The sequence below is a fragment of the Colobus angolensis genome, unplaced genomic scaffold, assembly GCF_000951035.1.
Source record: "Colobus angolensis palliatus isolate OR3802 unplaced genomic scaffold, Cang.pa_1.0 Scaffold164, whole genome shotgun sequence".
NCBI classification, from domain to species: domain Eukaryota; kingdom Metazoa; phylum Chordata; class Mammalia; order Primates; family Cercopithecidae; genus Colobus; species Colobus angolensis.
In genome coordinates, this window is record NW_012114755.1 from 3525232 (window position 1) to 3538161 (window position 12930).

The 12930-nt window shown below is 43.3% G+C and overlaps 2 protein-coding genes across 6 annotated transcripts in view; one reads left to right on the forward strand and one right to left on the reverse strand.

Annotated features, from left to right (window-relative positions):
- LOC105508603 (transcription factor BTF3-like) overlaps positions 1–861 on the reverse strand; it is an 11210-nt gene extending 10349 nt beyond the window's left edge. Inside the window, exon 1 of one of the 2 annotated variants that reach the window (XM_011937492.1) lies at positions 314–861. In XM_011937492.1, the coding sequence (XP_011792882.1) occupies positions 314–745 (432 nt within the window). In that variant the 5' untranslated portion in view covers positions 746–861. Of the gene's footprint in view, positions 1–13 lie in introns of those variants that run through there. The other variant, XM_011937491.1, reaches the window with a different exon arrangement.
- The window catches only part of NAV2 (neuron navigator 2), a 767943-nt gene that overhangs the window by 653585 nt on the left and 101428 nt on the right, over positions 1–12930 (forward strand). The gene's annotated exons all lie outside the window — the stretch shown is intronic.

A 12930-nucleotide genomic window follows, 5' to 3' on the forward strand; every position in this document is an offset into this window, starting at 1 on the left:
TTTACTAGGCAAAGAACTTTATTAACCTTTGTTTCAAACTTGATTCCCGGGCTTCTTCGGCTTAATTAGCTGCAAAGAATGAATTGTGTATAAGCAAAAACTGAAAAGAGCTGCAGTGTCCAAGGCGCTTGGGCTTAAAAATATCAGAGATCTAGATTTTATCAGATCCATAAACAAAAATTTCTTAAAAAGCAGTCATAATATAAAATAGCAGCTCCCAGTAACTTCTTCAAGTTTTATCTTCAGAACTTGACTCAATTCAGTTTGCCTCATTCTTGGAAGCCTCATCAAAATTCTCCACAACATCTGGAACTTCATCATCATCATCCTCTCCAGTAGCAATTGGTGCTTTTCCATCTACAGATTGTTTGGGCAGAGCTTCAGCCAGTCTCCTTAATCTAGTCAAACTATCTGCACCAAGCTGGTTTACGGTGCTGGGTAGCATTTCTGTCAGCTGCTTCGTCTCAGCATGGCCTGTAATGGTGAATGCGTTCGCTGCCAGAGATGCCTGAACTTTTGGGTTGTTCAAGTGGATCACTGTTCCTTGGTTTGTAAACATATTCACCTCTTCAATACCAGAGATATTGTTTACCCCTAACTTCTTTAAGGAGAACTGAAGATTTTTATCATCTGCTGTGACTGTTCTATGAACCACCTTCTTTCTGCGAGCAGTTCCTTTCCCACCAATGCGCACTTGTGCCTGCAGTTTGGCGAGTTTTTCCTGGTTCATGATTGTTTCTTTCATCTTGTTGGAGCGAATAAGGGGCCGCGCCGGGGGCTAGGGTTGGTGCTCGGGGGTCTGGGGTGGACCAGCTGAGATTAGGCGCACGCACGCGGAGACGCAAGATGGCAGCTAAAGGGCAACAATATACTTCTAAATAGTACACGAGTCAAAGAATAAAACCCAAAATAAATTAGGTAATATTTTGTATTGAATGATAAAAAAATGTAACATATAAGGATCTGTGAGGTGCAGCCAAAGCAGCCGTTATGGGGAAAATTATGGTTTAAATACTCATATTAGAAAAGGAGAAAGTTTAAACGCTTGTATTAGAAAAAAAGAAAGATTTAAAATTAATTATTTATGGTTTCACATTAAGAATCTAAGAGGCCGTGTGCGGTGGCTCACACCTGTAATCCCAGCACTTTGGGAGGCCAAGGCGGGCAGATCACCTGAGGTCAGGAGTTCAAGACCAGCCTGGCCAACATGGTGAAACCCCATCTCTACCAAAAACACAAAAATTAGCCAAGTGTGGTGGCGTGTGCCTGTAATCCCAGCTACTCAGGAGGTTGAGGCAGGAGAATCTGGGAGGTGGAGGTTGCAGTGAGCCAAGATTGTACCACTGCACTCCAGCCTAGGTGAAAAAGTGAGACTGTCTCAAAAAAAAAAGTTTAAATCAGTGTATGTGTATGAATGCCTGTTGTCTTCTCTGTCTTTTCTCTATCACTTTGACTCTTTTCAGCTACTTCTTGAGGTCCAAAACCTTCCAGAGAGCTTTTCCTGCCCGCTAACAGCCAGAGACTTCGGGGACGCAAACAAGCATGCTTGCCATCAGCATCTTAGGCTTGACCCTTAGGATAGAGGCTCAGATGAAAGTCATTCACACCAAAGCTGTGTCCAGGCAACAGCCAACAGACTTTGGAAAAGGACTTAACCAGTCTGAGAGATGACTAAATTTAGACTTGTGTATTTCTTTTTCTGTTGCTTGTGTCTTTGATCCACTTGGCAGTTGAAAATGGAAGTTCTTCAGACCTTTTTTTTTTCCCCGCCTGCTTGTTTTGCTAGATAAACCATTTGCACAGAGTGGTGTGGGTACTTGCGTATGTTTAATTTCCCTGGCATCTGATAAATGTTTTGAAATAGGATAATGCTGGAAACATTACTTTAAAGTGCTTTGCTTAAATAGAATTGATTATTTTCCCCGACTGCTGTATTGTTGCTGCTTTTTTTTTTTTAATGAATAAGATCACTGTAACTACTTTTCCTTCTTATCAGTCCCATCCTGTTCAACCATCACTTCCTGTAGTGCTAACCGGCAAATGAGACTTCCCCTCCCGACATGGCTACACAGGCGTCAGTGAGACCTCCCTGACCTTGGGATAGGAATTTGGAATTCCTAGTCTGTAATGGGGAGAGAGGAAGGTACAAAACAAAAAAGTGTAGGTTGGATGTTGGAGGTCTGAGGTTTAACCTTGGGTCTACCCCTAAACTCTGTGACCTCAAGCAAGGTACTTTCCCCCTGAGCTTACTTATTCAAATTTGGATTTGAGCCAAATGGCCCCTAATTTTCTTTTCAGCTCTGAGTGTCTAGAGTGACTCCAGTTTACTAGATAACCAACCCTGTATGAAATTTGAGATTTGACTATCCAAAATGAAATGCACGGAGGCAGGTGCTCGTTGAACTCAATGGTGTCTGAACGAGGCTCTAGAACCTGTGACAAATGAGCTGTGACATAGTGTTGTGATTTACAGCTTTCCATGGGGTGGACATCATAATTTTTAAAACGTTGACTTTGTCAGAGAAATTAGATAAAATGCAAACAACGTCATGAGATTTCTGAGTTAGGAAGCAGAGCTGGAGTAATTTTCCTTTGGTATGTCTGCATCTCTGCTACCCATGGCTTTTCCAAAAGCAGTAAATGCCTGTCTATGAGCTTCCGATCCCCCTTGGATAAAGTTCAAATGTTACTGGGCTGACTATGAGATCTGGCTCCTGCTATTCTTCCCCTCCTTCTCTTCAACCACACTGAATTACTTGCTTCCCCCAGGCCCCAAACCATCCTTTTTCTTGCCTTTCAACCTTTGCAGAGACATTCTCTTCACCCTTACCCCATCCCTTCAGGGCTCACGTGAAATGTCACCTCCTCCAGGAAGCCTTCTCTACCCCACGCCGAAGACCAGATTGGGTGTCCCTCCTATTTGCTCCCACGATAGCCTGAACTTTTCCTTATCATAGCACCAAATATTATAAATGTCCACTACTAGCCTGTCATCTCATCTATACTCTAAGCATCTTGAGGGCAAGAACCTGTTCACCAGTGTTTCCTCATTACCCAAGCCAAGTGAGGAAACTGCTCAGACAGGTAGACTAGCTCCAATCTGTATAGCTCAGCTTATTAGTGAAGCCAGAATTCACTCCCAAGCCCGCTTCTCTCAAACCCCACCCCCTTCCATTCTGTAAGACTTCTCATCCTGACCCATCTTCCCCCTAATTGTGAAGATGTCTTTTTTCTTGAGATCCTTCTATGATCTCATAAGAAGGACTGGGGGAAAATGGAATTTGTTTTGCCGACCTTTGATTTAGAGACTCATTTATAAGATTGTCTGCCCCTGTGGATCAAGACTGCAAACGAGAACACTTAAGTTGATTGGCTTAAATAGCACTGTGTCTGCTGTGCAAATAGGGGCTTAATAATTGTAAGTCTCCTTTTCTCCCTGGAGTTTGACATACTGTCCCATCCAGATGCATTTGTGAGATAAGCGTAACAGCCCCCCACTACTTTTTTTTTAATTTGTGAATTTTGAAATTCAAACACGCCTCTCTGCCTCTTGGATTCCAACAGCTTTAAATGTCCTTGAATTTTTTAGAAAGGACCCAAGTCTATAATATATGTACAGCTGTGGCTCTTATCAAAATGCCTCTCATTACTGCTAATTGCAGTTCTACCACCGGGTGATCTGGGCTCAAACCTCCTAGTTCTGTGACTGGTTATCTATTTTATAGCATTGGCTACTTAGGATACGTTACAGTGTCTTCCAGGCAGCTGCTCTTTAGGTAAACTAATACCTGGGGGTCTTTTTCCTTCTCTAGGAAACTTTAAGTACTGTAACAGGCTTTCATTTAAGCCTGTGCAAGGCTTATTTCACCAGATTGCTATTTAGAAGTTCTAACAAAACACCTTTATGAATAGTGACTGTAATACCCTTAATCCGCTAAACTTCCTGACATTTTAAACTAAGTGGATAGCTAGGAATGAAATCAGGCTTTCCCATCTCTCTAGTCTCTTCCTCTCCCCAGCCCTGCCCATGCATCTTCAGGATCAAGGTGCTGGGGTGCAAATTCTTTCTTGCTGTTAGGCCATCAAACTAGAAACGACCGGGAAACACAACGCGCTTTCTCCAGACTCCAGGTTTTGTCATTACCTGGCCTGACCCGCAGCTTTTTTAAAAAATGAGTTTTGGTGAGGTTTCTGTTTCTGATAAAAGATTGGGATTTAAAAATATTAAATGTGATTTTCTTTGGTTTTTTTTTAGCCCATGTTTAATTTTGGAAGAAATATTGAAAATGCAGCTAAGCAAACAATAAGGATAAAAGAAAAAGGTTGTAATGTTGTATGACACAGAGAAATCTGTCATTAACACTGTGGTGCTTTCCAGGTGTTTTTTAATCATGTAAGCACTTAGACATTTTGTTTTTTGAAAGACCAAACATGTCTTGAATACTTGCTTGCTATGAGTCACACACTAGTCTAAATTCTTTACATGTATTGATTCATTTGGTGTTTACACCACCTCTGGGAGTAAGAACTCATTGTACAGGTGATGAGACAGACACACATCGCTTAAGCAACGTGTCCAAAGTCACACAGCTAAAAGTGACAGAGCCAGGATTTGTAGCTAGACAGTGTGACTCTACAGTCTTTGATTTTAATTACATTATACAGCCTCTAAAAAACGAGAGATGTTTTGTAATCTAATTTTGTAACTTTATAGTACAGCATGAGCATCTTTCTTTATCAGGATTCATTAACATCATTCTTAATGGTCACACACAATATTCCATTCTATGGAGGAGCCATAATTTGATTAACTCTCTTCCTACTGGTGGATATTTAGGGTGTTTCACTTCTTTTGTTCTTATAAACAAAAATGCAAAGACCATTCTTAGACCTAATGTATGCACACTAGTGTGGGCTGCCAATAAAACTCGTATTCTATATTTTCCTTATAATTCTGACATTTGTGTGTGCAGATGATACCCTTGATGCACTACAGAGGAGCACAGTCTCGAGTATCTTCTGGCACTGGTGATGGGGCTACCCTGAACCATTCACATACTTTTTCTCTCCATACTCCATTGTTCCTGGTACGGTGTTTGGAAGAAAGTTGGCTGAAGAATGGAGTTTCTGTCTAGGTCCAGCTAGCTCCCTGCAGCTGAACCTACAAATGTAGCATCAGTTTGCATTGTGCTCTGAATTGAATGAGAACATTTATCTTTCTCTCTAAAATATAGAACTTGATAAGCAAAAATATAGCAAACTTGATAGCAAAAATATAGAACTGGAAACCATTAGATTGGTGCAAAAGTAATTGTGGTTTTTGCCATTACTCTTAATTGTGAAAACTGCAATTACTTTTGCACCAACCTAATACCATGATGGTACCTACTGATAGAATCACCCACTCACGGCTGGGCACAGTAGCTCAAACCTGTAATCCCAGAACTTTGGGAGGCCAAGGCAGGTGGATCACCTGAGTCAGGAGTTCAAGACTAGCCTGGCCAACATGACGAAAACCAATCTTTACTAAAAATACAAAAATTAGCCGGGCATAGTGGCACATGCCTGTAATCCCAGCTACTCGGGAGGCTGAGGCAGAAGAATCACTTGAACCCGGGAGGCAGAGGTTACAGTGAGCTGATATTGTGCCACTGCACTCCAGCCTGGGCAACAAAGTAAGACTCCATCTCAAAAACAAAACAAAACAAAAAAGAAAGGGGGGAAAAGGGTGACCAGGGGATAGGGTTGTTGTCAATACACTCTTAATACTCAAACCAGTGAAGTGGCTGTCTGTAAAGTCAAGAAAATCATCCCCAATATGCCAATTACCAGTCTCACGGCAAAAAGCCAGAGGTGATAGAGAGTAGTTTTAAGCATGGGCTTTGAAATCAGAAGCCTGAGAGCTTACCAGCAGTGTGGCCTTGGGCGTCTTACTTAACCCACTGCTCCCCAATACCTACTGCATAGGGAATGTCAGAAGGATGAAATAAGACCAGAAAATTCAGCACAGTAACCATCATGATAAGAACTCAATAAATGGCAGCTTAAGGAAGCCCTAGAAGGACACCGATTTATGAATAATGTGGACCGGGGTCCAGATTTTGGCTTTAGCATTTTTTAGCTATGTGACCTTGAGCAAGTTACTTAACCTCTCTGAGCTGTAGATCATCTGTACATGAGAGATAATAAAATCTATCATACTGGGATATTGTGAGTTTTGATACCAATGTTGTATACAAAGTTAGTAGAGTCTCTGGTGTGCTGTTGGTTTTCAGAACCAATAGCAAAATTTGTAAGCACTTTCTGTGTGCCAGTCACTCGATTTAACTTCTCTTCTTCCATTCAAAACAGTTTTTCTCTTAGAGAGTAATGATCAAATGGAAGGAGTTTAATTCTTAACCAGTCTATAACTTTTTCAGCTAGCCTTCCCGCTAGGCAAATACCTAGAATGAGTTGGGCTCTTTGCCAAACTTTTTTTTTTTTTTTCCTTTCATTGTAGACAAGATTGTGGTTCAGAGGTTGGGAAAGGTTTTGTGAACCTATTTTATAGTCCCTATAAACTCAGAAGGGAAACAATGAAATACCAAAGCTAAGGTATAGAACAGGTTTTCTTACAAGAGAAACTACAACCTCATGGGGCTGTAGGAAGGGTCCTGTGGGAAAAGGTATTTACAGCATTTCATACAATGCCCGGCCCCTAGAAAGTCTGCAGTAAATTCAAGATCTGTCCCCAGTAGGGGACAGATGGATCATGAGTCAAATTCACAAGGCAAATGAATTTTCTTTTGAGAAGGAATTCAGTGGGAGATCTAGGGATATAGTTTTACAAAACATTCATACTTGGAAGGTTCTTAGAGGACCTCTGGGGTGGCAGCCTGCTCAGTGAGCAGGAGAGTAATCTGAGAGCCACAATCAGGAAGTGATTTGGCCAAAGTCAATGTGGTGACAGATGCGGGGACTCAGCCCCAAGCTTCTGTTCTGTTCCAGTGTTCTCTCTGCCCTGCAGTGTGCCCTACAACATGAGTGCTGCATGACCGGGGCCAGTGGGAAAACTTTCAGTGCAGGAAGTGGAGTGAGATCAGAGTCCCCAACTGTTGGCTTAAGTCACAGTCTGCCTAGGGGCTGCTGGTGATGAGCACCTATGAGTTTCCTCTCCAATACCTTCCTTCTCCCCAATTACACTTCCCTCTCCTCACCCCAGCCACCTGTCCCTCTCCCTCATTATCTCACCCTGTGGTAGACACACTCAAGGATGTCCTTGGAGCCGGACTCCCATTGGAAAAAGTCGAAGAGTAGCATTGAAACATTTTTTTCATTCCCCATTCATCTTAATAGAGATAATAGTGCAGCTGCAAAAATAAACATTTGAATTCTCTCTGTGCCCCTACAGCACCCTTAATAAAATATAGATCCTCAAAGCCAGTCATGTTCTTTTAAATCTCCTTTAATTTTCTGTTTTCTAAAAGACCAAGGCCAGGTGTACTTGCTCACATCTGTAATATTCCAGCACTTTTGGAGGCCAAGGCGAGAGGATTGCTTGAGGCCAGGAGTTCAAAACCCAACTGGGCAACAAAGCAAGACCCTATCTCTTCAAAAAAAATTAAAAATTAGTCAAGCATAGGCCAGGGGCGTTGGCTCATGCCTGTATTCCCAGCCCTTTGGGAGGCCAAGGCAGGTGGATCACCTGAGGTGAGGAGTTCAAGACCAGCCTGGCCAACATGGCAAAACCCCATCTCTACTAAAAATACAAAAATTAGCTGGGTGTGGTGGTACACACCTGTAGTCCCAGCTACTTGGGAGACTGAGGCAGGAGACTCACTTGCACCTGGGAGGCAGAGGTTACAGTTTGCCGAGATCACGCCACTGTACTCCAGCCTGGGTGATACAGCGAGACTTCATCTCAAAAATAAATAAATAAAAATAAAAATAAAAATTAGAGGCATGATGGCACACGCCTGTAGTCCCAGCTACTGGGGAGGCTGGAGCGGGAGGATTGCTTGAGCCCAGGAGTTTAAAGTTTCAATGAGCTTTAACTTTTTAAAGTGATTGTGTCACTGCACTCCTGCTGGGTGACAGTGAGACCCTGTCTCCAAAAAATGTAGTTAATTATAAATAAATAAAGACCCAATTGCATGGATTTGCTTCTTTGGGTTTTTTCCTGTTTTCCTCTAAATAACTAGATTTATGATCATGACCAAAGAGGCAGGATAGCCTCACTTCAGACTGTTTCCTGAAATACATGTCGAGCCTTGCCATATGCTGCTACTCCTTATGGCCTTGGAGACAATGACACAGAAATTTTCGTGGCTGTTGTTCTTTTTTTTTTTCTTTTGAGACGGAGTCTCGCTCTGTCTCCCAGGCTGGAGTGCAGTGGCGCGATCTCGGCTCACTGCAAGCTCCACCTCCTGGGTTCACGCCATTCTCTTGCCTCAGCCTCCCAAGTAGCTGGGACTACAGGCGCCCGCCACCTCGCCCGGCTAGTTTTTTTTTATTTTTTTTTAGTAGAGACGGGGTTTCACTGTGTTAGCCAGGATGGTCTCGATATCCTGACCTCATGATCCACCCACCTCAGCCTCCCAAAGTGCTGGTATTACAGGCCTGAGCCACCGCACCCAGCCGTGGCTGTTGTTCTTAGCCAGGGGTGTGTGGGATGGGGTTTTATGGGGTAATCTAGGTTTTGCTATTTAGAAAGCTACATCTAGGGACAAGTTGCAAAATTTTCACCAAAATTGTCAACTTTCAGCAATGCACAGCATTCCTATACAGGCAGCCCCAGTATGGATTTTTCTGACGTTGTGGACAACGATTTCCTTCTCTTCTTCCCTATAATATGTCCTCACGGTTTACTATTTTTTTTCTTTCATGGCATGTATCATGGATTGCGGTTAAATGTATTTTTTTTATTTGACTGCTTGATACCCCCACATATACCCAATTATAAGCTCCATGAGGGGGTAGAGAGAGACATCTTCTCTTTGACATACCACTGTTTCCCCAGCACAATGCCTGGCACACACAAGTCAATATCCAGCTGATATTTTAAAGAGAACAATCACTGCAAATATAGGAGGAGCATCTATAGTGTGGAATTTGGTAAATGACTGTATCTCAATTGGACCAAACCCAAAAGTATTAGAAGGAGCTGAAGGACTGTGGGATAACCTGTGAATGGCCCTGGCCCACTACGTGTCTTAGTGTCATCTGTTGGCATAGTGACCTGGAGGTGTTCACTCCTCTAATGCCGTGTCATGGAAATCAAACAGGATTTGGCTCCAGTCTGTCGCTTGGCAGTTGTATGACTACAAGCAAATCATCCAAATTCTCTGGGCCTCGGTTTCTTTTGCATAACATAGGGATAATAACGCATGTTAGAACAGTTCTTAGAATTAAATGAGATGAGATGTATAGGCAGTAAAGCTTATAAAGTTTAATTATCGTTATTGTTGAGAGTAACTTGGACCTCTTATGTCCTTTACTGGAAATGCTGCCATTTTGCAGTTGATGTAGCCGATTGGCACCCTTCCAATGAGTTGAGGCTGAAGATGCTGGCACCTGCATGGTCCTGTTCCTTAGCTGTGTTTAAGGTTTTGTTAACAAGCCACTGGTTTCAGATTAAGAATGGGAAGGGCATAGCATGGATAATAGATTGGAGACTCTTCCTGCTGAATGAAACCTTTTGTTTAGAGATTAAGGAATATGTGTGCATTTACATGTGAGTACTCACAAATGTGGACTCCAGACAGTCTCAACAAGTAACCAACAAAAGGTAACAGAAACTACAACTCTGTAAGATAAAATATTTGAAACTCAAAGTCAGCTCATTCTGTTTTTATGATATAATTGGAGCACAGTATCACCACTTCACTGGAAACAGTAGGGAGGGAGGGATCCACAATCTGGGTGAATGGAAAGAGTGAGGTCCTGCTTCCCCGGACCCAGTGGAAGCCGAGATTCTGCATAAGAACATGAACAGGGCCAGGTGCAGTGACCCACGCCTATAATCCCAGCACTTTGGGAGGCCAAGGCAGGCAGATTGCCTGACGTCAGGAGTTTGAGACCAGCCTGGCCCGTGTGGCGAAACCCTGTCTCTACTAAAATACAAAAAAAAAAAAAAAAAAATTAGCCAGGTGCGGTGACGCACACCTGTAGTGCTAGCTACTCTGGAGGCTGAGGCATGAGAACTGCATGAACCTGGGAGGTGGAGGTTGCAGTGAACTGAGATTGCGCCACTGCACTTTAGCCTAAATGACAAAGCAAGACTCTGTCTCCAAAAAATAAAAATAGGCCGGGTATGGTGGCTCGCACCTGTAATCCCAGCACTTTGGGAGGCTGAGGCGGGTGGATTACCTGAGGTTGGGAGTTCAAACCAGCCTGACCAACGTGGAGAAACCCCGTCTGTACTGAAAATACAAAATTAGCTGGGTGTGGTGGCACATGCCTGTAATCCCAGCTCCTAAGGAGGCTAAGGCAGGAGAATTGCTTGAACCTGGGAGGCGGAGGTTGCAGTGGGCCGAGATCCTGCCATTGTACTCCAGCCTGGGCAACAAGAGTGAAACTCCGTCTCAAAAAACAAAAACAAAAACAAAACAAAACAAAAAAACAAATAAATAAAATAAAAATTAGAAAAGAAAAGAAAAGAAAAAGAACATTAACAGGAAGGGAGGCCCTCTGCTTATCCTTTAGGTCCTAATTCCCAGAAAAGCATAGAGAAAGTGGAAAAGGAAAGGGGGAGATGCAGACGCACACTGACTACCTCTCAAAGCACTTTATTGACAGTTTTCTAGGATCAATTGTTCTTAATGGGTTTGAGAGTTCTCCAGAGGATAGACTTTCTTTTCCACTGATGTCCCGACACCCACTTACTAAGCTTCAAACATAGTTGCCACCTTTCAGCTCCTCCAGCACACCTAGCCTCTCCCTCTGGTCTTTGCACTTGATGTGTTCCCCATCCACTCACCAACCCCTTCATCTGGAACACCTGGCTTTCTCCTTCTGATTGCTGGTTGGTGCCCTCTCATCTTTCATGTCTTCCTTTAAATGCCACTTCCTGAGAATGGCCTTTCCTGACCATGCTATTTAAAGTAAGTGCTTCCTGTGTGACTCCCTTTCGCAGCACCCTGTTTATTTCTGTCATCACTTTCCCCGTAACATCTATAATGATTTTGCTTGTTTGTCTCTTCCATGTAAAGAGCTCTCTCGGGACTGGGGTGTTTCCTTTTCCTCTGCCTTATATTCCCAGTGTCCAGTCTGGTATCTGGCAAAGGTTTTAAATGCTGTTCATTTTCTACCCCAAAGCTGCCTAGTTTCGTATAATTCTTGTTGAAAATCATAAACTCCCTAGTATTAACTGCTATACTTCAAAATCTTTGCTAAAGACTCCCCTTCCCACTGCCTGTTGCAGATCACACCCAGTAAAATTCCACAGCAGCCAATGAGATGTGTGTCACATCTTTTAATGTGTCCCATACACACCGATCCTCTTTTAAACCTTTATGTTTTCCTTCTTGTTCATTCATCCAGGAGAGCTTTCCTCCCTCCCTCCCTCCCCGCCCTCCCCTTTCTCTTTGTTCTGTTACTAACAAGCAAGAAGAAAGCAACTGAATTGAGTATAATACTGATTCCCAAATTAGGAAACAAAGTCAGTATAAAAGTGAAACTACCAGGTGTGGTGGCTCACCTGTAATCCCAGCACTTTGGGAGACCAAGGCAGGCAGATCACTTGAGATCAGGAATTCGAGACCAGCCTGGCCAACATGATGAAACTCAGTCTCTACTAAAAATACAAAAATTAGCCAGGAATGGTGGTGCATACCTGTAGTCCCAGCTGTTCAGGAGGCTGAGGCATGAGAATTGCTTGAACCCAGGAGGCGGAGGGTGCAGTGAGCTGAGATCAGGCCACTGCACTCCAGCCTGGGCAACAGAGCAAGACTCCATCACACACACACACACACACACACACACACACACACACACACACAAAGTGAAACTAAAGTGGTGTTATAAAACTCAGAAGCAGCTGCCCTTTAACCTGTGCTTTATGGATAGGATTCAGGGGATCAGTGAGTCCCTGGAAATATTGTGTAAAATATTGTTTGTATATCTTTTTTCTTATGGAGAGACAGACTTAAGTTTCTGTCAGGTTCTCAAGTGGGTCTGTGACCAAATAAAACCATTAAACTAAAGTCCTTGGAAGTACTACACAGTCCCCAGGAGACAGCATAGAATAATCAGTTCCATTTTGTCCTCCTATGCTTGGTTGATCCAGGACCACATCAGCAGTGATCTAGGCACTGGGAGGATATGGCTCAGAACAAAAGCAAACAGCACACCTGTGCTCAAGGAGCTGATTGTGTTGAGGGAAAGACAGACTGTTGAAAGACAATGTGTTGACTGATCGACGCCATGAGGAAAATCATATGGTGGAATGTAATTGGGCCAGGGTCTAAGAGGAAATCCCTGAGGAGGTGCCATTCCAACCAACATCTGACTCATGAGAAACGGGCAGCTGAGGGGGAGACATGGGCAGAAGCATTCCAGAAAGGAGACACAGTGTGAGGACCTAGGAAGTGGGAAGAAGCTTGGTGCATTTGTGAGTCCTGTCTTTGGACGTAATGAAGAGGAGGAGCCAGATCACATGAGGGCTTCTAGGCCGAGGGAACAAATTTGAATTTTATTCTAAGTTCCCTGGGAAGTTATCAGTGGGCTTTAAGCAGGAATGTGACAGAATCTGCTGTACACTGGAGAAAGATTGCTGTTGCTGGGGTGTGCAGGATGGAGCCTAGCAGGGCATGAGGGAAGGCGGAGCGACCCAGGAGGTGACTTGCAGGAAAGAGATGATGGCAGCTTGGTCCAAGGTTATCTTACTGCAGATGTTCAGTAGTGATTGGGTTCAAGGTATATTTGGGGGCTTTAGGCAAAGGGACTTCTTAA